Here is a 25,064-nt window from a genome sequence, read left to right as displayed (position 1 = left end):
TGAAATAGTCTCCAAAATGGCCGCAGTAAGTTCCAAAATCGGACTCACTGATGTCATGCAGACACGCTGCTTATGGAGAGGAAAGGCGACCGCTAAAGGGCAAGGATGGGCGCCAAAGAGGACGCCCACCAGGAGCTGGAGAGAATGCCGCTACGCACCTTGGGCCAAACAACTGCGGAGCCCAGAAAATGGCACCGATGAAGAGACGCGCCCACGAAGCGCAGTCCAAACTTGAAGCCATCGATTACGCGGAGGAACGTGGCCATCGAGCAGCCATCAGAGAATTGAAGAGCGGCAAATCCACGGCTCGCTAACGTGCCCGCTTGCGCCGTTGTCGGCGCTTTCGCAAAAGCCGGCCTCATTTCTGACAATGACGCGAGGGAACCCGACGCGCCCGATGGAGAACTTGCCCAGCTGTTTGTTTCAGATGCACAAGATCCGGGATGTCTAAGCCATTTTGGTCGCGGGCCACATTTTAGTGAGCGTTTCTCTTGGAAGGCCGTGGTGACTGATATCATATAAAAAAGTCAAAAATAACAGTTGATTCAATTCTTGTTTAAGTGACTGCCATGAGGTGTTTGGCAAGAACAAAATGTTTACAATGTCTCTCTTATTTATGACGTATGAGAATTTGACATTTTGGTCCACATTTTAGCAAGCATCCTGGAAGTTGCCATGTTTGATTCGCTTTCGCGGGCCACATCAAATGATGCTGCGGGCCAGATCTGGCCCCGGCCGGGCCTTGACTTTGACAGCTGTGACAGGATGAATAACGGGAGTAAATAACGTGTGAAATACTTCAAAAAAGAACCACCGAATTCCGATTTGCTCTTGGTGGCGTTTTAAAAAACATGCTCACATGCATGCATGCTATCGTATTTTTTTTCAGCTAGCGGCCATTTGACCATGCCTGCGTGCGCCTTGCGTCTGTGTTAAACGCAGAAAGCCGTCCGTGTCCCCGCGCCTCCTCACGCAACGTACGGTCGTGAAATGACGGTCACACTTCCCGTTTCGGCTCCCAGCGGTCGGCTCGAATGCAGCGACGGCAACGGCGGCAGGTCATACGTGAGCTCTTGTGGTCCCCCTTCCTGTTGCGCCTCTTGCCGGTCGAGGTCCTCGGGCTGGTGGGCGCGGCGGGGCAGGGCAGCGTGCTGCTCCCCTGGCTGCCGAAGCCCGATGCGGCTGCGGAGGAAGGGGAGAAGCCGGCGCTCACCACAGCCGCAGACATGACACATTGCACTCCGCGGTGACCCAAGGAGCCGAGTTTATCAAGCACGATTTACCTGAGAAACGTCTAAGGTGGCTCATTGAATCAGATTGCCCGAAAGGTCGACGATTCATGACAAAAGTATCGGGCTTCAAAGTTAAATACAACTGAACTGTGCACGGTACCGCAACTCAAGGCATGCTATGAACCCTTTTTTCTTCCTGCCGTCCATTAGGATGTTTCCATTTTCATCATTTGCAATCAAGTACTTCATTTTTCATGAAACAACATTTTTGTTTTTTTTTTGGTTTGTTTTTTTTTAGGGGGCTGGGACCAGAGTAACTATAGTTTGGGATTTTTCATGAGTTTTTAACTTTAAGCGGGGAGTTTATATACACAAACGTTTCAGTTAGATTTTAAGCCACAGAATTGTATGTTCTTTCAAAAACAAAAATGTAGCTTTACAAACAAAAAGCCATTTTAGTTATTTTTTGGCACTCATTTTTATGTCATTAATTATGATGACGGGCCGTCGTTTGAACCCATCTCGTGGAAGAGCATCTATTCTAATTGTTGTCCCTGTCACTTCAAGTCACTGGCATAGACGACGGATAAACAAAGACAGATTACGTCATTTCAGACTAATTTTTGGAATTGAATGCACCCCAGGTGCTCTCTTTGGTGGCACAGGGGTTGGCGAAGAGCGCGCAAAATTTTCCAAACAAAATACAGTTTTGGTTCATGCTCATCGTGCAGCATGTGAGATTTAAAAAAAAAAAAGACTAGTTACGTGGTGGCAAAGATTTAGCAAAAGTGTTGAGGAATACGGTGCCGTGCGGACGTGTCGGCCAGCAGCAAGGCTGTCACAAAGCATCACTTACGTTTGCAGTGATCCTGCTGCTTGCGCGGGTGGCTCGGGCTGCTCCACGTCCTACCGTGGCTGGCGTGCGGTGGCGGGACCACGTTGCCGCTTTGGTCCCAGTGATGATGGCTGCTCTTCTGGACTTTTACTGCGGCGACAAGCGGGCACGAATGAGCGAGGCGGACCCACTCTCGAGTTGGCCGCGTTTCGAAAAATGACACTCGGGTTCCCCCCCCCCGGTCTAAAATGGGATCAAAACGCAAAGCGCACCCGGGAGATTATTCAGAGCAGAGTCATTGAGATTGATTGTCTTTGGTTGCAACTAATCCTGTCTCACAAACGTTTAACGCACTCGGACGGCGAGCGGCGGGAGGGGAGAACACGGAATCTTACGTTGACGGGCAAACTTCCCAAAAACGGCCTTGAAATTGGAAAGCGTGTCCATGTCGTCATTTTGGAAAAAGCCCCCGGGTGCAAAGGACGGTTGTGCGCCAGTTGGCTGCTGGGCACCTTGCTGATACCGGCGGCGGCGGCAGCAGGAAGCGTTTCGCCCTAATTGGGCGCAGCCGAAGGCTGCACGTCTAATTGGACCGGTATCAAACTCGAGGCCTTTGGGCCAGAGCCGAACCGCCGCGTCGTTCCATGTGGCCCTTGTGATGTGGGCTGAAAAATGAAACATGAAAAGGACACTAAACCACAGGAGAAGCGATTATGTCAAACGATGGCGTTCCAAAACGGTGATGTAAGCTTTTGTTAAATTGTTAATTATTATCATTTTATGTTTGAACATTACAGTATTGCCTTTGATGTTAAAGTTACCTAAATTCTCTTTGATAATTTCTGATTAAACATGTTTATGTTGAGAGCGTCTGATTGGCTGAAGGAAACAGGAAGTGTTTTAGTAGCGGAAGAAGGAGTTGTGCTCTTTTTTTCCCTTTTAATAAAACTGCATTCAAAGGATTCCATCTCTCCTTTTGCCCATTCTTAAAGTAGAGCTAGCCACTAAAAACAACGAACCCCTCAATTTATAGTGACGTGCCTCATGCTAGGTACACGCCAAGTCCGTAAACCAACACAATGCAGCTCAGCTAATGACCAGCAGATGGCGGCGATATCGCTTTTCAAAGAAAGAAAGAAAGAAAGAGCAAACGTTGTTGGAGTTGTCAGCACGTCCAACTTCCGCTTGGACTTCCTCTGTGGCCATTGTTTTTCAATCAGCCCTCAAGCTGACGTCAAACTCCACCAGGGGAGCCCGATTTTAAGTCGACAGACAAACCTCGGGTGTCGTGTTTGTTTTGTTCCGTCAGTCACTAGAGGGCGCTGGCATAGATGGATGGTCAAACAATCTACTCATTGAAATGTGATCCTTTCCCACGGCACACCCGAAGAGCTCTTACGGCACACTGATTGGGAAAAATCACCGGAGGGTTTCTCAAGCAGGGGAGTGGGGACCTCGAGTGGTTTGTGGTGTAATATCAAGGGGTCCAGAACAATAAAATCTTTTTTTTTTTTTTTTTTGTCAGTAACTCAAGTGTGACTTAGACTTAAACTACAAAGGGGCAAGGGGACTGATTTTGGGTTTAATTCCAACTGTGTCTTTCACAAGACTTTCTAACTGCCATTTGAATTGTTCAATTTACAGCACGACTCTGTTCCCGCCAAATGAACGCGACCCGCATCCTTTTGACATTCTGAGCACCCTCTCGTGTTTCACTGCGCATGCGCCCTTCATTGATGCCGTTTTCTTCTGGAAGCTACAACTGAAAGCAGGTTTTCCTCTTCGAATCGGCGACCATAACTACGATGCGGCCTGCCGTGAAAACAAGGCCCCCTGTTTTATCGGACGCATCGGTCCGCTCCTGCCATCGAGCGGACAGCCGCTCGGCGAACGGCGAGGCGTTCTTGTGAAATCCGCTGACCTGGTGTGTGGGAAGCACCCCAATAATTCGCTTGCCAAAGCGATTCGTTAGGACGTGTGTCACTGCAAGCTAAACGTGACAGTAATCCCTGCTACTCCCCCAGCGGGGATCTAATCTGCCGCAATTTGCTCGCATGGGAAGCGGATTTGCGGCGACCACGGATGACGACACGAGCGCCGCGCATGATACGTCAGGCCCACTGAGGGAGGGGAAGCAGTCACCTGAAATCAGATCGTCCGGGAGCACTGGCCCTTGCCGGATGAAGCTCTTGGCACTTTGCGCTAAAATCACCAGGAGGGAGGCGCCTTGAGAAATAAATGCTCTTTCTGGATTGGTTTAAAAAAAAAAAAAAATCCTAATCTTATAGTGGCCATATCAACCTCCCCCAAGCCCCACCCGCTCACCACAGGAGATTAAAGACGCCGCATAATATGGTCATGCTTCTTCGGGGGGTAAACGAGCTGTCAAAATGTGGTTCGACTTTTGCGATCTTAACTCGAGACTGGAGGAGATCTGACTTCAGCGAGAAAAAATCTGATTCTGATCCGAAACGGCTTCGGCGAGCAACTCTGTCACAGGATTGTGCTTGTCAAACAGCAGCCGGACAGCGAAAAGGCTGCAGAGTGGACAAAATGACCAGGCAAAGGCACAAAAGCCATTACGGGCTGACTTTGAAATGAGAAATGCCAGCCTTTTTTTTTTTTTTTTTTTTTTTTTTCACCTTCAGCCCCCACAGCTGGCAAGCCACAAAAACGGGAGCAGGCACACAAGGAACAAGTGTGCGATCGCTTTGCTGTTTGTATCCACCAGAGTGCCCGGAGCGGGACCCGAGGCATGAGCATTGTGCCCCCGATGTAGCGCAGACGCACACGAGCACACACACACACACACACACACATGCACGCGTGCGTGCTTCACAGTACACCGAAGAAGCAGCTGGGAAGGCAGCTCCACTTGAGATTTCAGCTCCACGCAAAAGCAACGCCGAGAGTGCGGACATCACGTGGAGTGAAGACAATGTGCTTCCTATGCACACCTCATTAGGCAGATTTGCACAGCGTAACCGCACCACGGAGATTGTCGACTGTAAATTCCGCCCTCGTAATGTTCAGTCACTGTAACCGAGGCCCATGCTTCCATCCATCCATGTCTGCTCATTGGAGTTGTGGGTGTGCTGCGACAGATGCCGAGTGACTCTGGACCGGTTGCCAGGCCAGCCGATCACAAGACACATCCAAAGGACAATTTGGAGTCAACTTAATGCTTTGGGGAACGTGAAAGGAAGCCGGAGCACATTTTTTAACTCGTCAGCAGATTTTGACATACGGCGGAAATAAAAAGGCCTACACGCCCCTGTTGATGCCCCCCCCCCATGTGTTTGAAAGATTTTGTCAAGGTCCGCTGACTTTTTTCCATTTGGCGCAAACCCAAAAGCGTTCCCCAACCGAAACAACACCAGGCCGACAGCGAAGCGCGGCGGGGGCAGGTCAGGCCGCGGGGGCTCTTTTTCTTCAGCCGGAAAAGGGACCTCGGTAATGATGAACAGATTGAAATATCGTTCGGTGTTAGCACAAAAGCTTGAGGCTTCCGCTAGAAAGAAACTAAACGTCAGGAAAAGCCTACTAGAACAGCTAAAATGTGTTTTGGGCTCATGAGAGTCATTTGAAATGTTGACAAGTGACGTGGATTCCAAATGAATATGAATGTCATTTATTCTTGGAGGCAGAACATTACTCAAGGGGGGGGTCATCACTTTTGCAACCTCATGATATCTCCTTTTTAACATACGGCCTATTTGTACAGATGATAGGTCATACTGTTGGAGGGAAAGGTTTTGAACCTGGAGGCGATTGAAGAGGGCCGCGTCGACTTTTATGGTCCACCTCACCGCAAGGATTGAGTTGAGTCGAAAAAAAGGGGAATGCAATCAACCGAGCAGAATTTAGAGAGGACCCCCCCCCCCACATCCTTTCATTCGAACGTAGGGAAAGGCTTAAACGTCCACGATGTCAAGCGAGAACACCGAACATGGTTTCCTTTCTTTGGAAATCCATCCGGTTGATTTCCTGTTCCGCCGGGCCGTCGCGGAAGTTGACCGGCAGGTCTTACCCGTGTCTTGCGGCCGGACGGGCAGTCTGCTCTGACTGGATGGTAGGATTTCCAGTCTGACCACATCGGCGGCGTTCCCCAGAAGTTGCAAGGCCTCCATCAGAGAGCAGTGCTCCGTGCTGGTTCCGTCGATCGTCAGCAGGGCGTCGCCTGCGTGCAGCGCTCCGCACCTGACAGGATGAGGATCAGATCTTTTACTGTCGGTGGATTCGTAAGACGGATGAAGTCGGCGTCACCTTTCGGCCACGCTGGCCGGCTTGATCTTGTCGATGATGATCACTTGCTTGTTCCTGAAGATGGACGTGGTGAGGCTGAGGCCCAGACCGGAGGAGGTCCCTTTCGCTATCTCCACGAGCAGAGGGCCCGAGGCGCGTTGCACCGCCTCTGCAACAAGTAGCGCGCACGTTTTCAGACAGAACAAAAAGTTCAGCCGGGAGCATTAAAACAAGAGAGTTATTTCGGCGCCACAAGCCGACCGCGTTTGGATCGCGATGCACCTCCGGAACGTCGAATTGCCACGCCTACGCCGCACCCGACAATTTGGTCAAAGGGAAAAAAAGGCGGCACTCGGCATAAAAATGGGCACCGCTTCGATTTTGTGCCGAGGCAGGTCTACTTTTGCATGTTTGTCAACTTGGTATGCCGCAGTATAAAGCTGCCTCGCCTCACCGAAAGTAGTCATTATAAAATTGAACATGAAATTGAAAAATGTGGGTTTCGGCGACCTTATAACGGGAGTAAAGGTGACATTCAGCAATCTCCTCTTTTTGGTTTGTTTTGGTTACGTGGAGGCTAAAAATTCACTGGGCAGCTGCGGAATTTTTGAGCAGATCGAGTTACTTTTACAAAAGGTCGGGCGAATCATCTTGACCCAGCAGATTGAGTTGAGGCTCGGATTGAAGAGCTGAAGCCGGTCCCCGTCCGTGTCTGAGTTTTGCCGTTCTCGGAAAACGGAGGGTGGACACGTCAACCCCATGCGCTGGGTGTGAATCATCCAACGATGACTCTTTGGGACCAGCAGTGGATAAAATCCATTCTTATGCATCTCTCATGTCATCGGCCAGCAGTGGGGATGCAGCTTGACATTTCGTCACCGTGGCATCACCGGAGCTCGGAGGCACGTAATGCTCGTCGACTCTTCATATGCAGCATTTTTTTTTCTTTTTTTATAATATAGGTCACGCTGGGAAAACGTGCTCGTTAACAAAGCAAAGGCTGGCCCGCAGAGGTTGGAGAGAGAGAGCCACACATGATGCTAATCCCCCCCACGCTTTTCCTTCTTGCTCTTGGGCCCGAGTGACTCCCCTGGTGGCATCTCCAGCGCCGAGCCTCACCCCGCTCCGCGCAGCCAAACGGCCACATGATTTAGCCTCAGAGCAACGCTGTCCGACCGTGCCTCCACATATTCCGCCCGCGCGTGCGCGAGCGCGTGCGGGCGTGTGCGCTCACCCATGACAGAGATGTCGTACTCGATCAGGAACAAAGCTTCCTGGCTGCTCTGCATCAGCATGGTCAACGCGTCAGCATGCTTCTCTCGGTTTAAAGGCATGCCGTCGAGGCTCAAGATTCTGTCGCCGGCCTTGACTGTGCCCTCCCTTGAGAAAGACAAGAGAGGGAAAACATGAGCGCCAAGGTGCTCGCGCAAGCGTCGCGACACCGCTCGCTCCAAATCATGGCACGGCTCCGTAGGAGCGTTCCCTCCCGGGTGAGACGAAGGCGAAGGGAGGGCAGTGGAAGTTTGACCGTGTGTTTTGACGCCCCCCCTTTTACCACGAGGGCAAAAGTGTGACGTCGAGTTCGCCCGAGGAGGAGCAGCGGCCTTTCTGCTTGAGAGAAAAGCCCCGCGCGCCGTGTATGCTGCTATCATGCGGGGCTGAGCGAAGACAGCTGCACGAAAAGCTCAAAAGGCACGGTCGTCAGACCCCACCGTTCCCTACGTCCCACCAGATGGCCTCTGGTTGTTTATGTCGGAGATGCCCAACCGGTGTTGAGATCATCGGGTTGGAAACTCATTTCAAACTCTTCAAAAAATGCTAAAGTACATTTCCAAATCGTCTCCATTGTGTTCGGCTTAGATCGTGGCTTCTTTACGTTAATGTTAAATAAAGCAATGAACTAAGGTGATACAAAAAAGTCTGTTCAGATGATGATGACTGAAATGTAAGCCACTCATGGGATACCACAATGTCAACTTACAACCAAGTTACAAGCTGTATTCTTCCAAATCTAGTTGCTCATTAGCATGAGTCAATTGTTTTCACAAGGAGATGGCAAAAGGCCTCTTTCTCATCCATTGTACATTTTGTAATAAAAACTTGTCTTTAAGAACCAAATACAGCATCGCATGCAGCGAAAACGTCCCCGCCGTGAATGCGATCGTTTCATACCTGTCAGCGGGACCCCCGGCCCTGACATGAGTGACCACCAGAGGACGAGACCTGCGCCAGTCCTCATGAAAGCCCCCTTGAGAAGACCAAAAGAACAACGGCGACATGATTTTCAAGAACACAACACAAGACAAGAGATGCTCATCGACGTACCTCTCATGACAAAGCCAAAACTGTTGCCCTCTTTGAGCAAACACACCTCTGTGGTTTTGCTTATGACTCCCGATGGAGTCTGGACTGCCAGAGGAAAACAAAGTCCAGTCAATTAGAACCAGCATTTACAAGACATCATATACAGTTGATACAATGGAAATAAAATGTCCGCAAAACAACTCTGTTTGAATGCCAGGTTTGGGGGATTTAAAAAGACCATGATAAATCATTTCTCAAAAAAAATCAATATTTTTTTTAATTTTGAACATTTATTAAAATTATGTCTCTCTTGAGAGAGAGGGGGGAGAGAGAGAGAGAGAGAGAGAGAGAGAGAGAGAGAGAGAGAGAGAGAGAGAGCGCTAGCGCTCGTACGAGCTAGCGCTCGAATTAGCGAGCGAGCTCGCACAATCGATAGATCATATTTTTCGAGGGGGGAAGCAAAAAATGTAAAAATAAAATAACGTGTAATCATGTTAAACATGAGCTAGCGTAGATCTGCCACCATGTTACGTGTTGAAACCCAGGTAGTGTGCCCACGGTGATGAGCAGTGTTGTGATTGCACCAAAGATACCTTTCGGAATTAGCCTGTGGCCAGAAAGTTCAAACTTGGTTTCATCAGATCATAACAAGACAAGAGATGCTCATCGACGTACCTCTCATGACAAAGCCAAAACTGTTGCCCTCTTTGAGCAAACACACCTCTGTGGTTTTGCTTATGACTCCCGATGGAGTCTGGACTGCCAGAGGAAAACAAAGTCCAGTCAATTAGAACCAGCATTTACAAGACATCATATACAGTTGATACAATGGAAATAAAATGTCCGCAAAACAACTCTGTTTGAATGCCAGGTTTGGGGGATTTAAAATGACCATGATAAATCATTTCAAAACTTTTTTTAATTTTTAACATTTATTAAAATTATGTCTCTCTTGAGAGCGAGGGGAGAGAGAGAGAGAGAGAGAGAGAGAGAGAGAGAGAGAGAGAGAGAGAGAGAGAGCTAGTTAGTTCGAGCTAGCTAATTCGGGCTAGCTAGTTCGAGCTAGCTAGTTCGAGCTAGCGAGCTAGCTCGAATTAGTTCCTAGCTCGCACAATCGATAGATCATACTTTTTGAGGGGGGAAGTAAAAAATGTATAAATAAAATAATGTGTAATCATGTTAAACATGAGCTAGTGTAGATCTGCCACCATGTTACGTGTTGAAACCCAGGTAGTGTGCTCACGGTGATGAGCAGTGTTGTGATTGCACCAAAGACACCTTTCGGAATTAGCCTGTGGCCAGAAAGTTCAAACTTGGTTTCATCAGAAACACATTTGCCCACGTGTTTCGAATCCAATGAAACCAAAGTTGAACTTTTCAGGCAGAACACCAAAAGATATGTTTGACAGAACACATCACCTCACTTATCCTGGCTGCCATTTAACATGAGTTTGAAGGTGACTGGTTCATTCTGGACACAGCCGCATTCCTGTTATAAGGGCAGGTGCGCAAATGTACCACCCCCCCCCCCAAAAAAAAAACTATATATATTACATGATATATTCATGACCGATCTATTTTGGGTCGTAAAGCCTCGTTTTTGAACAGCGGTGTGGAGACTTTTGATCTTGACTGCAGGCAGACTTGACGTACGTAACGGAGGCAGCTCGTACTCCACCTCCAGGACAACGCGCTCCCCGATGTTCTTCAGAAGGCTGATAATCTCATCGTGGCGAAGCTTGCGCAGATTGATGCCATTCACTGACTTAATGTGGTCTCCTACATTCAGTTGGTCACACCTGGTGGGAGTTGAGAGGATGTTTATCAAGATGCAGGGGCATGTTGATTTGAAAGTCTACGCCCAGTCATGGAACATTTGCGGACGGCGGCTCCCGTCTTTTCTTCTTTTTTTTTTCCAGCAAAGCAGCATATCGCAATGACGACTTCTGCAGGTGAAAGCTTGCCATCTCTTGGCCAAAATGTAGACCCCAAGAACGTCCATGAACATGTCACCTCTCATGCGACAGCTTGGAGTCATCTTGCTACTCATCGCAGGACTAATTAATGGAGTGGTTCTGACCCCTTTTCTTTTCCCACCTCCGGGCCGCTGCCGATGGACGCTACGGGCGGACGCGCAGACATGCGAACGAGCGGAGCCGACTGGCGTGTCATCCAGTCGGCTCTCATCACACGATGTCACCGCCGGTCTCTCCCCTGTCTGTCCGCATGAGTCTCCACTCAGTAAATTAGCTCACACATCCACCAAGCGCGTCATACCCCGCTTAATCATCACAAAACGTGACTTTTTCCGCGACATTTTGCCGGCACGCCGTTGACTTGAGCAAAATGGGGCCAATCATAGTCAAAATGCTCAACATACGATGAGGGGAAGCCGGACCCGCTTACGAGTTCAGTGAGCGGCGATGAGAAGTCTTTTTCGGTTTTCACACAGCGTCTCAGACCTGCCCCGCGCCTGGATTTGGACACCTGCGAGTTTGTCCCCATCGACCGCGAAAAATGAGGGATGACTGTATTCATATTTTTCTTTCATGAAGAGAGAGATCGTGACAATTGTATTCTCTTGGGGAAATTCCTATTCGATTTCTCTGCATCTTTGCTTTAGAGCAAGGAAGCGGTGTGGCGAAATCTGCGTCGGCATCAAAGCTGACCGAACACAACAGCCAAGTCCTGCAGGTGAGCGCGTGTAACTTTGCAGCCTAAGCATGTTTGCGCAAGCGGATCTAAGTGCTGCGGACAGCCTGGCGTGGCTGCGTGCTCTCAGCCGCATCACCGAGCGCACGCAGATCTCACCTGGCAGCCAGCCCACCTGGCCGTAGGTTTGACACTCTGGGCTTGCCATCCTTATCGGAGCCCCCGGAGATGGTGAGCCCGAGGTTGCTGCCTTCCCTTTTCATCAGATCCACCGTGGTCACTCCTCGGTACTCTTCTGTGGAGCCACCAGACGGCGGATAGAGCGTTAGCTTCGGTCTGACACAACCAAACCCGTCCTCCAAAAGAACATTTCCTTTGTCACTTCTTAGCCCTTCTGTGTCAGTCACACACACAAAAAAGCAGCTTCTGATGATGATGATGATGATGATGATGAGAACTACAAAATGGATTTCAGCCTCCCTTCTGATGTCGATTTAGTGTCATCCTCAATTCTTGTGGCCTGTGGCTCACATTACCAGTCCATGGCCTTATTTAGGAGGATTAATGTTCTCGGCGACAAGAATGCTTCTCCACATACGCGTTGCGTTTTGTGCCAGCCTAAAAAAACAGCCCTCTCATCTGGCATCGCAAAAATCTCCCTCGAATACAAGAGTAACGCAGAGGGCCCTATTTGGAGTTTTCTTTGCTTATTTTGCTCGACTTTGCACAGTAGAATCATGCGTAATAAGCTGTTGGCGTGCCAGTGTGGGATAGAAGTAGTCTTTTCCAGACCAATCCTGCAGCCCTCATTTGCATGAAAATCAGGGAATTAACGATGCCGTCCTTGACAGAAACAGGCTTGCCGGTAAACTGCAAGCTCTCCCCTTGGGGATGATATGTGACCGCCTTGCACCACTGGTCATGCAAATGCAATCGATTTTTAAGATGATAATGATTACGATCCCTTCAATGAGTTGATTTTGATTCTGAGGATTTGACCCAAGCTGGTCTCATATTTATGAGTGAAAGGTACTGTTTTTTTATTGTGTTAAAAAAAACAAAAAACATACAGTAAGGTTTTGGGGGGAAAAAAATCCCTGCATACGAGTTCAATCAATAGCACTGCTTTGAACAGAATCATTTATGTACGCTGTATCTGCAAGTACAGGGTGTGAGTACTTTTGTCACCTGTGGTTTATTACTCATGACACACACGCGACACAAGCATTTTTTTTTCCCCCCTCCGCAGTGGATGAGCGTGCAGGTGAGCGCACGCGCGCGTGCATCCGTTCCGCAGACCGAAAAGAAAATGATGCATGCAGAGTCACGTTTGACTAAATTGTACCTGAAAGGCTGCGCCGCTGGGAGAAATGGGATTGGTCAGATGGCCCGGACTGCTTGCTTCCTTTTGCGTACGGGCCCTCATCTGAGGAGACAGCACGGAGGTATGTTAGGAGGAGGCACTGTGGCTCAACGAGGGCAAAATCTCTGCGGCAGATGGCCAAAGCAACAGACCCCGATGCACCTCGTGACAGATGCTCAAGCTGTTATTACCCTGAACTGCGTCCTTTGTGGGGGCTGACTGGAGTGTGTGTGGGGGGGGCACTTCGAGTTGAATAAGTCAGTAGCTTAATTCATCATGTACTTTCTGTACCAGAAGGAGTAGTCGCAAACTACGAAAAGGCCAGAAGTGTTCATTGTGGAGGGGGTGGAAAATAAAAAAATTTAAAAAAACACCTCAAAATTGTATTTTCGGGGGGGGTCAAACATACGGCCCGCGGGCTGGTACCGGCCCCCCAAGGAGGTTCGATCAGGCCCGCAGGATCATTTAAAAGTGAAAATGTGCATAAAAGACACGGAAGGAATCTTTTTAATAAGGTGCAATTCGTGGGGTATCCGCTAGGGGGCACACTGTTTTGATCAAAGTAGAAGACAAGAGCAGTCGCAGTCTGTCACTCAGACAGACTCACCCAACACAGCAGACGCTATCAAGGACATGTGAACACTTTATTCTTTACACATTTAATAGCATTCTCCTTCGTTTGTAAGGTGTAGGCAGGGATTACATTTAGATTTTGTATGCACGTGTGGAAAGGGTTTAAAAATTCCTTTCGTTGTCAATCTCGTTTCATCTTAAAAAGCATGACTATATTTTTCAATACCAATTTTAAGGTTTTGTGCCTTTGTACAATCAGTGGGAGCAGTTGCAGTGCATCGATGTGAATGAGAAAAGTCAATTGCACATTTGTCTGAGGCAATCTAAGGCGCGACATGAAATGTTTTGCAAAAGATATGTTCATTAAATGTCAACATTTTCCGAATGTTCTTGTGCTTCTTTCGACCAAAGCAGGAAAGACATATATTATTTTGGTTATTTATAGCAGAGTACGGTATAACTTTAATGGTCCTGCCCACTTGACATCTACCGAGGCCGTAATGTGGCCCACGATGTGAAATGAGTTTGACACCCCCTGATTTAGCAGTTGGCCGTCTAAAGTCCAAAGTGGCACACGCGAGCTTGTCAGCGGTCATGCTGAGGAAGATGCTGATTTGATAGACGGCGTTGCTGCGCATTACCTTTTCAGCCTCAGCAATGACACATCACCGTATCAAAAGTGATGAAGAGCTGGACGGGCCAAATCCTCAATGGACCCAAACATTCATCGCAAAGTCAAAAAGTTTCGCTCCAGCCTCACTCAAGATCCCTCAATCATCCACCGAGATCCGACATGAGATCGGTAGGAAGCAGAAAATGGCTCAAACCAGAAAATTGCCACGCTCCTATCCTGCTTGTTTTTTCCGTGTCCGGCGGGAGTGGAGGGCGTTGCCTCCTGAGCCGCACCTGTCACTCATCATTTCGTTATCCAGCTGCCTTTAGAAACGCAGCCGCGCCGACAACTGGCCGTCGGATTATTCAGCCTCGTTCACGACTCATACGAAAAGTGCATGTATTTTCGCTACGTCATTGACGTATTTCTGATTTCTTAAGCACCTCTGTTTGGGTCATAGTATCATACACTGTGGTTTTGGATTTTCTTTGTACTCTTGTGAAAATCAGCTGAATGCCAGCTCGCGTTTCGGAAAACCCAGAAACTCGGCGCGCTTGTATCTCAAGACAGCAGCGCGTATTTGTTGTGATTCTCGATGGCACTTGTGTGTAACAACAATGCATCATCCTGAGGGGTGCTGCGCTTGGAGTGTTTCTTTCTCGCTCCTATTTCGCTCAAAGAAAAAGGAGGAAGAGCAGAAACAAAAGAGAGGGCCGCGGCCCGGCATTTGGGGGCTTGTTTGCCTTGCTCGCGGGCTTCTCGGGTGCACTCAAGAAGTGAGCTGGCACCTCTCCAGCACGTTTTGAACCTGCCATCTTCCGCTCAGCAAGCCAAGGCCTCACAGCCAAAGACTCCGCGAGAGGACCTTTTCCAGCACGCTTGTGCTCGTGCTAGTTCCGGGCCAGTGCAAAGGTTAGCATCGGTTCTGTCTTTTTTCCCTGCTTGAAACCGGTGTTTAAAGTGACCCCAATGATTTGTCGGGGCAGACTGGCAGCAACTACGTCAGGGGGGGCGGGGTCCTCATGTCGATGGCGGATGTCGAGGAGTGACTTCCCGTATACACAGACGTTCTGCACAAACTGTTGAGCGGCGAACTGCGATGGCGGCGGTGCCCAGCTAGCATGCGAACTCTGAAAAGCGGCCAGCCTCGTGATCATCCACAACGATGACAAAAGATAGAAGCATTTACCGATTGCATGTTCCCGCCTGTTATATATGACATACAAAGATAATTGATGCGATGCTAGGTTGCCTCTGTTCCCGCCTGTTATATATGACATACAAAGATAATGCGATGCTAGGTTGCCTAGCAGATGCTAACAGCGCATTCTTATGATTCTTGTTATGAATAGCGCAGGCGCTCTTGGGTAAACGTCGCCGTGGGCAATGACGTTTGGACGCTTTGCGATGACGTCATGACGTCGCTCCTTCTTGGCTTTTTTGCCGGTGGAAAACCAAACACGTTCTTTCCAAGAACTTGTGAGGCACCAGCTAAGCGCAGCACAGGCCCTGGGCCCCAAAATTTTTTGGGGGGTAGAAAAGGGACTACGTGGGGCACAGAGGCTCCGTCGAGTCATTTGTGGCCCCGAAAGCTCTGATGTGGATACAAAGAATCATAGAAGCAAACTCTTTGTTTTTCCACACAGCGCCACGAGTCCCACCGAAGGCACGGGAATATCTTTTGTCTTCCTTCTCGTGACGGAAAGCAGAAGAAACATTTGCATAACATGGCATTTTACACACATCCTTGCACAAAGAGCCAAAGGGGAGAGCGCACGTACACAAAGTGAGCGACGCGTCACCGAGATGTTATCTTGGGCAAAAGCCTTGGTTAGCGCGCGAGTTCCCGGGGGGGGGGTCTCGACGGTCCAGCAGCTGTCACTGCAGTCAAAAGGCAACATGAGCTGCCGGGTTACGAGGACCCAACGTGCCGCACGTGACGGGGCGCCGCCGTAGCCACTTCCTCCCCAAAGCATCGCTCGGCTTGGAGATGTTCCGCGCAAGCGGATTGATAAGCAGCCCCCCCGTGGCGACTCTGTGGGCTTGCCGGAAGAGCCGCGTGTCATCACAACCGTAATTGCGAAAAATTCCAGGATGAATGACATGAGACGAGTAAATCTGACATTCGAGCGCTCCCTGCCAAGCATGTGAGAATGGAGGTTAAATCCGAGCTGGTAGGCGGGGGTGTGGCACAAATGTTGCCGGTGAGGTCATGGTGCTATTTTCGGACGTCGAAGCAGATTCACCAAAAATTCCGTCTATATCGGTCGACGTCGCGCTCGGCGCCGGCTGGACGCGCTCGCCGACGCCGGCGTTTCCTGCCATCGACTCGGTCTCAATATTCACGTTTAAAAGTGGCAACGCTCTCGCCTCAGAGACTCTTCGACGGCGCCAAACAGCGCTGACAACCCGAGACCGGGCCAAGACGGGAAAAAGTGGAGGTCTCACCGTTACTGTTCTTGGAGTCTCTCCTCAGACCACACAGCATGGCTGCAGCTCCCTTTGGGAAGTCACCTTGTTGGTATGAAGTCCACCTGAGGGGCAAGTCGGCGACGGGGACCTTTTCACCCGCTCAAATGCAAGAGGAACACCATCTTTGGTCCCTGGGCCCCCCCCCCCTCTCTTTATACTTGCCAAAGTGAAGAAGACCTGATCCTCCAACGCTCTTCGGTTGGACTCTGATGCCCCAAGAACGAGTCGACCAATTACTATTTTGCCATCAAATCCAAAACAAGGAGATACACGCGTCCCTTTCTTGCCATTCTCTTACAAAATGTTCGTCTCTTTCCTCTGGATTTAGCATTCCCCCTTCTCATGTGCTCACAGACTCACACATAACGCTCTCTCTCTCTCTCTCTCTCCTTCTCTCTCTCTTTCATACACACACACACACACACACACACACACACACACACACACACACACACACACTCTCTCTTTGCCGGAGGGGCTCAGTGAGGCGGGAGCCGACTACTGTCACTGCTCCCTCCCCCCTACACACGTTCGCACACGCGCGTGCACACTCACTGGCTTCATATCCATTTGCCACCAAATCAAACAACCTTCATTCAATGTGCGCATGCACGCCCACGGCGCCAAGACTTGACATATCGATTGCTCGTCACATGCACGATACGATACGTGTGTGTGATCGTGTGGTTTAAACAATGAGGGAAAAAAACATTTGGCGTGACATCCGAGCCACCTGAGCAGAGAACGGGACGGAACTGTGAGGGTAACCGCTGCCACACCTGTCGAAACATTTTGTCACGCCCGCGCGCTACTCGACGCCTGTCACTTCCTGAGTCCTGCCGAGCCGCGTCAGCTGCGCCTCACACACACGTGTATGCAGGCCCGGAGTGGACAATTTGGAGCATCGAGAGGATTCCTGGTGGCTCCCGGGTTGGTTTATGTCTTTCTAGGCCCGCTAGGGATTTGGTCCCACAAAGCCAATCCTTATGGCCTGAGGGCTCGTTTCAAAATTGGCAAATTGGTCGTCCTAGGTGTAGTTTCGCCCTTTTTGATGCGATTACATTTGCACATTGTAAGTGGAGAGTAGGCTACTGTAATACATCGCACTGTCACTGTCACCAAAAGTTGCCATCATTTACAAAGTAATACCAAATGTAGCACTCGTGTCATGATTCTGTTTTTGCTTTGGTTTCATAGTTAAGTGCCGTGGTTCTGTTCCGTTTTTGACCAACAGGTGGCATTGGGGGGTTCCTCCAGCGTTGCACCTGTTGGTCATCGTGGCATGAGCTTTTTCTCTTAAAAGGACTGGCAGGCCGACCACTCGGCGTCAGACTGTTGTTTCACTGCCATGTTTTTTGGGTTTGTTGTTACTTTGGTTTGTTGGGCTTTTCGGGACTTTGTGAGACTGTCATGGGTTTTTTTTGTTTTGTTTGGTACTTGGTCATCGTGGCATGAGCTTTTTCTCTTAAAAGGACTGGCAGGCCGACCACCCGGCGTCAGACTGTTGTTTCACTGCCATGTTTTTTGGGTTTGTTGTTACTTTGGTTTGTTGGGCTTTTCGGGACTTTGTGCGACTGTCATGGGTTTTTTTGTTTTATTTGGTATTTTGAGTTTTGGGGGTTTTCGGGACTTTATTGATGTTATTGATTTCATTTCACCCAGTTTTTTTGGGTCTGCGACCATGCCCGTACATGACAAAATCATTTCATACGGGACTCGACGCAAAACTACCGCAACTCCAATCCAAAATACCACATGAAACACCCTCACATGGGTGAAATGTGAGTGCAACAGAGCATGCTGGGAATGTCGATTCTCTAATGGCATGCGGCGATGCCTCCATGACGCCCACAGCCTGAAAAGTCAAAAACGCTGGCCTCCATTTTCATCAGCCACCTCACTATAAACGACATTTAAACTCGCCAGGCTGCTGTCTTGTGGTAATAAGGCGCAAGTGCAATTTCAAGACAGGCGACATCAACCTGGAGAGTTGCTAAAAACCGCTCATGCAATTCAAACGTACACGATCCATACGGCAAGAACAAATTTTCAGAAACGCATCCAGTGGATGTCTCTGTATTACAGTCTTTGGAAATGCTGCTTCAGTTCTATTTGTTCTGTAGCGGAGTAAAAAGGATTCCTGAATACAGGGTTCGACACCAAATAGTCCTTGAGCGCCCCCCAAAGGCGTTTACGTAACTCCTTGTCCTTCCTTCTCGATGACCAATTTAGATACAATACAATACATCCTGATTGATTTAGCACTTTCACAACAGCAGCAGATGTAACAAAGCGCTTAATAAAACAATTAACATAAAGTAAAATCATAAACACAACACATAACATAATGTAACATTTCCCACATAAAATAAGCTTTGTTCGCTTTTTATTGCTACATCTACTTTGTCACAGACACGTTTGAAATACAGTCAAACCTCGGTTTTCGAACGTCTCTGTTCTCGACCAAATCGGTTTTGGACAAAAAATTTCGAGTTTTTTTTATGCCTTGGATTACGACCGAAAATCGGTTCTCGACCAAACTGAGTGCACTTGAATGCGCCACTTGACTCCTCTCGACTTCCTTACACGAGGAAGTGGCGCTTCCTCGGGTAGCGTTCCATTGTGAACAGACGTGTTCAATAAAGTTGTTTTTGTAAAAAGAGCTTGGTTTCGGTTTTCGAACAAATCGGTTTTCGAATAGCCTTCTGGAACGGATTATGGTCGAAAACCGAGGTATGACTGTCGTCGGAATCGTGCGCTGAGGAGGTCTCTCAACATACATGCAACCCCGTTACAACAAACTGAGCCATTCTAGAGAAAGAGAAGAAAATACTTAGCTTTTGGATTTCTTCCCCCCACCCAACCCAGGAAACTCAAATGATACGATCTATTGTATGACGTTTCTAAATGTAACTCCATCGTGCAAGCCCGGCGCGGTTAGGTTTGTACCTTTTGTCCTCCCTCGCACAATGCCCAGACGCCACCTGAGAGAAAAGGAGAACGTTCTCCTCCTTCCAGCCGCAGAGTGGGCGCTTCTCCTCAGAAGATCAGGCTGAGAGAAGCCAAAAGAGACTTGTTGGGGTTTGAGGTGGCCTTTTCCAAACGCTAGCCTCGTCGACGTGCTCATTGCGTTCACCGGTGACAAGACCCGAACGGACCCTTCGACCTTCCAGAATGACGTCCTGGTCCCTCGACGCAGCACTTGCAGCTTTCTCAGCTGCATCCAGTCAGGTTGAACTCTGAGCCTCTGGAAACGAGCTTCTCCCCTCTTCCTCACTTGACCGGCTGAGTGGAAATTTTTTGTGTGCGTCCCCGACACTATTGGGCTGACAGATGGCAAGCAGAGGGGCACGGCCCGGCCGTCATATCGCAGCGGAAACTTTCTGCGCGGGGTGCCGCCACCAAACATTGCGAAATCGCCATCTGGACACTTTATTCAAGGAACACCGTAGAATCGACAGCAACAAAAATATGAACCAAGGATTTTTCGAGATACATCAGCTAGCTGGAATTCACCCAGAGTCTCTTACATTTGGGCGCTAAACCAAACGCCACCATGTGAACTTGTTTTCTTGAAACTTCCACGATGAGTAAGGTCCCATGAAGCGAATGAAAAAAAAATGCATGAACAAGATTCCATTCGAAAGTATTTTATTACGGAGAGCCCGTTTATTCGTTCTCCTCGCTCCTGAGCCTGGCGTTGGGGTTGGTGATCTTGATGGCCAGCTGAGCTGCCCTCTCCACGATCACCTTCCTGTTCTTTGACGAGACATTGTGGGCGATCTCGGCACAGTGAGTCCTGCGGGGGGGTGTCAAAGCACGCTCCGTTAATATAATGAGATTCGCTTTGTCATCTCCCCCCCAAAAAAACAACACATTTATGGGATTCAAAATCCACGGAAAGGCTCATTCCAGGTCGAGGTATTTTTCAACTCGGTCATTTTTCAATAGAGAACACCGATTGGCGTGTATCACTTCATTGTAGTGACATCTTAAGTTTCATTTTATCCGACGCGGGTGAGTCTGACGGCACAGGCTCGTTCACTTGTCCGATAGCCATCGTTTGATTCCGTCGCGGGTCAACAAACGTCCTTCAACCTCAACAACAAAAATAAATAATTTAAAAAAGGAATATGAAGTTTTTCAGCAAATAAGTAGGGAGAGATTCCACAGAAAAAACATGAATACAATCAACCCTCATCGCGGTTCGGCACCTGCGGATTCACATTACGTGGAATTTTTGCCCCAATACACTGCCGGTTTTGTTAGGGAAACAAAACAAAGTCTGCTCTAATATAAACAATATCACATTCGAAATAAATGTTTTATCGGCCAGGCTTATGCCAAATGAAGATGAAAGACCGTTGATCGACTTCAATTCGAGTTGTTAACTTACAAAATAAAACACTTTGACTTTGAGTCTTTGAAACATTCCCGACAAAAGCTTCCTGAAATTCTAACACGCAAAAGTGGCATCACCACAGGTCAAGAAATCAGAAAGTAGATGATATGCAAACAAATCTCTGTCTGATCACGTCAATTTTTCATCCACAGCACTTATTCCAGAAGAGGGTCGCGTGGTGGTGCTGGAGCCTACCCCAGCTAACTTCGGGCAGAAGGCGGACTACACCCCGACCCGAAGTGGCCGCCAGCAGGCCGCGGGGCACGGTACAGACAAACGTCCATTCACACCCACATCGTCACTGAGTGGGAACCGAACCCACACAAACTGCTTCAAACAACAAAGCGTATGCAGGAAAAGTGGTTACGATTGCATGACTGTCCGTGTTTGTTATGGATTATGTTATTTTGTTATTTTATGTCATCTGTGTTATTTTGTCAAGCGCTTTGTTACAGCTGGAGCTGTTAGGAAAGCGCTGTATAAATAAAGCTGTATTGTAAATAAGTATCCAAAACAGTGTGTTCAACTGTACTTCAAGGAGAATATCACTAACAGCAAAACAATAAGTCGATTGAACGTGTAACTTACTTGTTGCTCATCATCAGAACTTCCAGCTCCTTGACATTGTGCACCAGGAACTTCTTGAAGCCACTTGGCAGCATATACTTTGTCTTCTTGTTACTACCGTAACCGATGTTGGGCATGAGCATCTGCCCCTTGAACCGCCTGCGGACCCTGTTGTCAATACCTCTGGGCTTGCGCCAGTTTTTCTGTTTGGAGACAAGAAATGGGTTATTTGCACATCCTCAACAGTAGGTTGACAACAAGCGGTGAATGTGGGTTGAACTTCTTACAAGAACGTGACTTACCGCAATCTTGACATATCGGTCTGATTGATGGCGAATGAACTTCTTGGTTCTTTTCTTGACGATTTTAGGCTTTGTGAGGGGTCGGAGGGGTGCCATTGTGACTGAAATGGGAAATCAAGTGTTTGCGTTAAGCTAACTCTTTGAATGGCACTGTAACTACAGATGAGACTAAAAAAAATAACGTTATGCTAGTCAATTACTCAAACCAAAGAACTGACTTTAACATCATTCATTCAACTTCGCTCGAAAATCAAGCAGGGCCAATTATACGGAGTTCTAATGGCACCGCTTCACAGGCATGTTGACGACCCTGTGGACCCGGCTAACGTTTTTGGGCTCAGGTCGACGTGAAGTTAACGAAGCGAATGAGCATTTGGGGAGGAAGCGAAAAGGACAGCTGCTTTAGCGCCACTCGTAGATGTCGGAGGAGTTCCTAGAAGCGGGCCTCCGCTGAAACTTGACATGGCAAGACGCGAAGAAGGGCTAGCAGCCGGCCATTAGCGTTAGCGGGGGCACCTCGCGCCACAAAACCCAAGTCGTGTTGTTTCGTAAAGGTTCATTTCATCAGATGCACGCAGGGAAAACACACATAACCCATTACGAGGACGCATATGGTGTATTCAGAGGCACAAATTAGGTGGATTGTAACAGATTCCATCGACTCACCCGCCGATGTATTTCCGAAAAGGAATCCACCGACACCGGAAAAGAAAGAAAAGGACTTCCGCGAGTGCTGCAAAGGCTTATGGGAACTGTAGTCCACAACGACCAAAGTCACGTTCGGCTTCTTCTTTTAGATTTGTCGTGGCGGTCGGCAATCAAACGGCATGGTGCATTACCGCCACCAATTGATATGGAGTGTGAGTGCAAAATTCGCTCAGCCTCGAAGAGAGAGATAGTGGGAGGAAAAAAAAACCCTGCATCATACTAAGTCTACCTATTTTCTACGATGCATCAGCCACTGTTGTCACCAGACGGGCCTTTGGTGGTGGCGGTGTTACCGTGTGGGCAGGGGTGTCCAGTCAGTACAGAACTGCCCTATACTTTGTGACAAGCCCATACTGCCTGAATAACATGATTTATCCAGTGATTGTGGCCCTACATGAATGACGTGGACTTAATTTCATCTTCATGGACAACAATGCTCCAGCTCAAGAAGAGTAGGATGCCATGCCTCGGCAGACTCGTGAACGTCATGAGACGTCGTTGCCAAGCTGTAATTGGCGCTCAAGGGCACGTGATGAGTTACCGAGACGTTGAAATCCTTTGTTGTGGCGTACCCACCATTGTTGTTAACGTTTGTTTCAATGAATTGTTTGAGATGAGGAAATCACCAGTGCATGTCCCACTTTCATACTACAGTATCACAGCAGTGTGAACTTTTTACAATTTCCATCAATTTCAGCTGAAAGCCAAGTCTCCCTCGCTTTTTGTGAATAGGCAGAAGGCGGACTACACCCCGACCCGAAGTGGCCGCCAGCAGGCCGCGGGGCACGGTACAGACAAACGTCCATTCACACCCACATCGTCACTGAGTGGGAACCGAACCCACACAACTGCTTCAAACAACAAAGCGTATGCAGGAAAAGTGGTTACGATTGCATGACTGTCCGTGTTTGTTATGTATAATGTTATTTTGTTATTTTATGTCATCGGTGTTATTTTGTCAAGCGCTTTGTTACAGCTGGAGCTGTTAGGAAAGCGCTGTATAAATAAAGCTGTATTGTAAATAAGTATCCAAAACAGTGTGTTCAACTGTACTTCAAGGAGAATATCACTAACAGCAAAACAATAAGTCGATTGAACGTGTAACTTACTTGTTGCTCATCATCAGAACTTCCAGCTCCTTGACATTGTGCACCAGGAACTTCTTGAAGCCACTTGGCAGCATATACTTTGTCTTCTTGTTACTACCGTAACCGATGTTGGGCATGAGCATCTGCCCCTTGAACCGCCTGCGGACCCTGTTGTCAATACCTCTGGGCTTGCGCCAGTTTTTCTGTTTGGAGACAAGAAATGGGTTATTTGCACATCCTCAACAGTAGGTTGACAACAAGCGGTGAATGTGGGTTGAACTTCTTACAAGAACGTGACTTACCGCAATCTTGACATATCGGTCTGATTGATGGCGAATGAACTTCTTGGTTCTTTTCTTGACGATTTTAGGCTTTGTGAGGGGTCGGAGGGGTGCCATTGTGACTGAAATGGGAAATCAAGTGTTTGCGTTAAGCTAACTCTTTGAATGGCACTGTAACTACAGATGAGACTAAAAAAAATAACGTTATGCTAGTCAATTACTCAAACCAAAGAACTGACTTTAACATCATTCATTCAACTTCGCTCGAAAATCAAGCAGGGCCAATTATACGGAGTTCTAATGGCACCGCTTCACAGGCATGTTGACGACCCTGTGGACCCGGCTAACGTTTTTGGGCTCAGGTCGACGTGAAGTTAACGAAGCGAATGAGCATTTGGGGAGGAAGCGAAAAGGACAGCTGCTTTAGCGCCACTCGTAGATGTCGGAGGAGTTCCTAGAAGCGGGCCTCCGCTGAAACTTGACATGGCAAGACGCGAAGAAGGGCTAGCAGCCGGCCATTAGCGTTAGCGGGGGCACCTCGCGCCACAAAACCCAAGTCGTGTTGTTTCGTAAAGGTTCATTTCATCAGATGCACGCAGGGAAAACACACATAACCCATTACGAGGACGCATATGGTGTATTCAGAGGCACAAATTAGGTGGATTGTAACAGATTCCATCGACTCACCCGCCGATGTATTTCCGAAAAGGAATCCACCGACACCGGAAAAGAAAGAAAAGGACTTCCGCGAGTGCTGCAAAGGCTTATGGGAACTGTAGTCCACAACGACCAAAGTCACGTTCGGCTTCTTCTTTTAGATTTGTCGTGGCGGTCGGCAATCAAACGGCATGGTGCATTACCGCCACCAATTGATATGGAGTGTGAGTGCAAAATTCGCTCAGCCTCGAAGAGAGAGATAGTGGGAGGAAAAAAAAACCCTGCATCATACTAAGTCTACCTATTTTCTACGATGCATCAGCCACTGTTGTCACCAGACGGGCCTTTGGTGGTGGCGGTGTTACCGTGTGGGCAGGGGTGTCCAGTCAGTACAGAACTGCCCTATACTTTGTGACAAGCCCATACTGCCTGAATAACATGATTTATCCAGTGATTGTGGCCCTACATGAATGACGTGGACTTAATTTCATCTTCATGGACAACAATGCTCCAGCTCAAGAAGAGTAGGATGCCATGCCTCGGCAGACTTGTGAACGGCATGAGACGTCGTTGCCAAGCTGTAATTGGCGCTCAAGGGCACATGATGAGTTACCGAGACGTTGAAATCCTTTGTTGTGGCGTACCCACCATTGTTGTTAACGTTTGTTTCAATGAATTGTTTGAGATGAGGAAATCACCAGTGCATGTCCCACTTTCATACTACAGTATCACAGCAGTGTGAACTTTTTACAATTTCCATCAATTTCAGC

At 48.4% G+C, this 25,064-nt stretch overlaps 3 protein-coding genes and 1 long non-coding RNA gene across 9 annotated transcripts in view; all 4 read right to left on the bottom strand.

The window, feature by feature from the left end:
* LOC109526868 (glutamate receptor-interacting protein 2-like) overlaps positions 1-19,783 on the bottom strand; it is a 30,049-nt gene extending 10,266 nt beyond the window's left edge. For 3 of the 6 annotated variants that reach the window (XM_019888432.1, XM_019888433.1, XM_019888437.1), the window contains exons 1-11: positions 19,239-19,783; positions 12,614-12,694; positions 11,428-11,563; positions 10,270-10,415; positions 9,292-9,375; positions 8,485-8,560; positions 7,547-7,692; positions 6,334-6,481; positions 6,098-6,267; positions 2,089-2,217; positions 1,066-1,182 (exon numbers count right to left, since the gene is read on the bottom strand). In XM_019888432.1, coding sequence (XP_019743991.1) covers positions 1,066-1,182; positions 2,089-2,217; positions 6,098-6,267; positions 6,334-6,481; positions 7,547-7,692; positions 8,485-8,560; positions 9,292-9,375; positions 10,270-10,415; positions 11,428-11,563; positions 12,614-12,694; positions 19,239-19,698 — 1,693 coding nt within the window. In that variant the 5' untranslated portion in view covers positions 19,699-19,783. Of the gene's footprint in view, positions 1-1,065; positions 1,183-2,088; positions 2,218-6,097; positions 6,268-6,333; positions 6,482-7,546; positions 7,693-8,484; positions 8,561-8,637; positions 8,763-9,291; positions 9,376-10,269; positions 10,416-11,427; positions 11,564-12,613; positions 12,695-16,265; positions 16,702-19,238 lie in introns of those variants that run through there. The other 3 variants (XM_019888435.1, XM_019888434.1, XM_019888438.1) reach the window with 3 other exon arrangements.
* LOC109526873 (uncharacterized) lies at positions 10,525-11,421 on the bottom strand. The gene is made up of 2 exons (XR_002170426.1): positions 11,079-11,421; positions 10,525-11,017 (listed from the first exon to the last, which is right to left on the bottom strand). It is a non-coding gene; the product is annotated as an uncharacterized LOC109526873 (long non-coding RNA).
* Positions 19,784-19,923: 140 nt separating the features above from the next.
* Positions 19,924-22,334, bottom strand: LOC109526871 (60S ribosomal protein L32). Its single transcript, XM_019888442.1, has 4 exons — positions 22,227-22,334; positions 21,561-21,661; positions 21,280-21,461; positions 19,924-20,088 (listed from the first exon to the last, which is right to left on the bottom strand). Exons 2-4 carry the CDS (start codon positions 21,654-21,656, stop codon positions 19,959-19,961), a joined length of 408 nt encoding a protein of 135 aa, XP_019744001.1. The 5' UTR covers positions 21,657-21,661; positions 22,227-22,334; the 3' UTR covers positions 19,924-19,958.
* A 1,039-nt stretch (positions 22,335-23,373) lies between these two features.
* Positions 23,374-24,432, bottom strand: LOC109526872 (60S ribosomal protein L32-like). Its single transcript, XM_019888443.1, has 3 exons — positions 24,325-24,432; positions 23,659-23,759; positions 23,374-23,559 (listed from the first exon to the last, which is right to left on the bottom strand). The coding sequence occupies exons 2-3, from the start codon at positions 23,752-23,754 to the stop codon at positions 23,374-23,376; spliced, it is 282 nt and encodes a 93-aa protein (XP_019744002.1). The 5' UTR covers positions 23,755-23,759; positions 24,325-24,432.
* Positions 24,433-25,064: the final 632 nt, after the last annotated feature.

The sequence above is a fragment of the Hippocampus comes genome, unplaced genomic scaffold, assembly GCF_001891065.2.
Source record: "Hippocampus comes isolate QL1 unplaced genomic scaffold, H_comes_QL1_v1.1 scaffold152, whole genome shotgun sequence".
NCBI classification, from domain to species: Eukaryota; Metazoa; Chordata; class Actinopteri; order Syngnathiformes; family Syngnathidae; genus Hippocampus; species Hippocampus comes.
The sequence above is the reverse complement of the archived record's forward strand: the minus strand, read 5'-3'. Positions and strand labels throughout refer to the sequence as shown.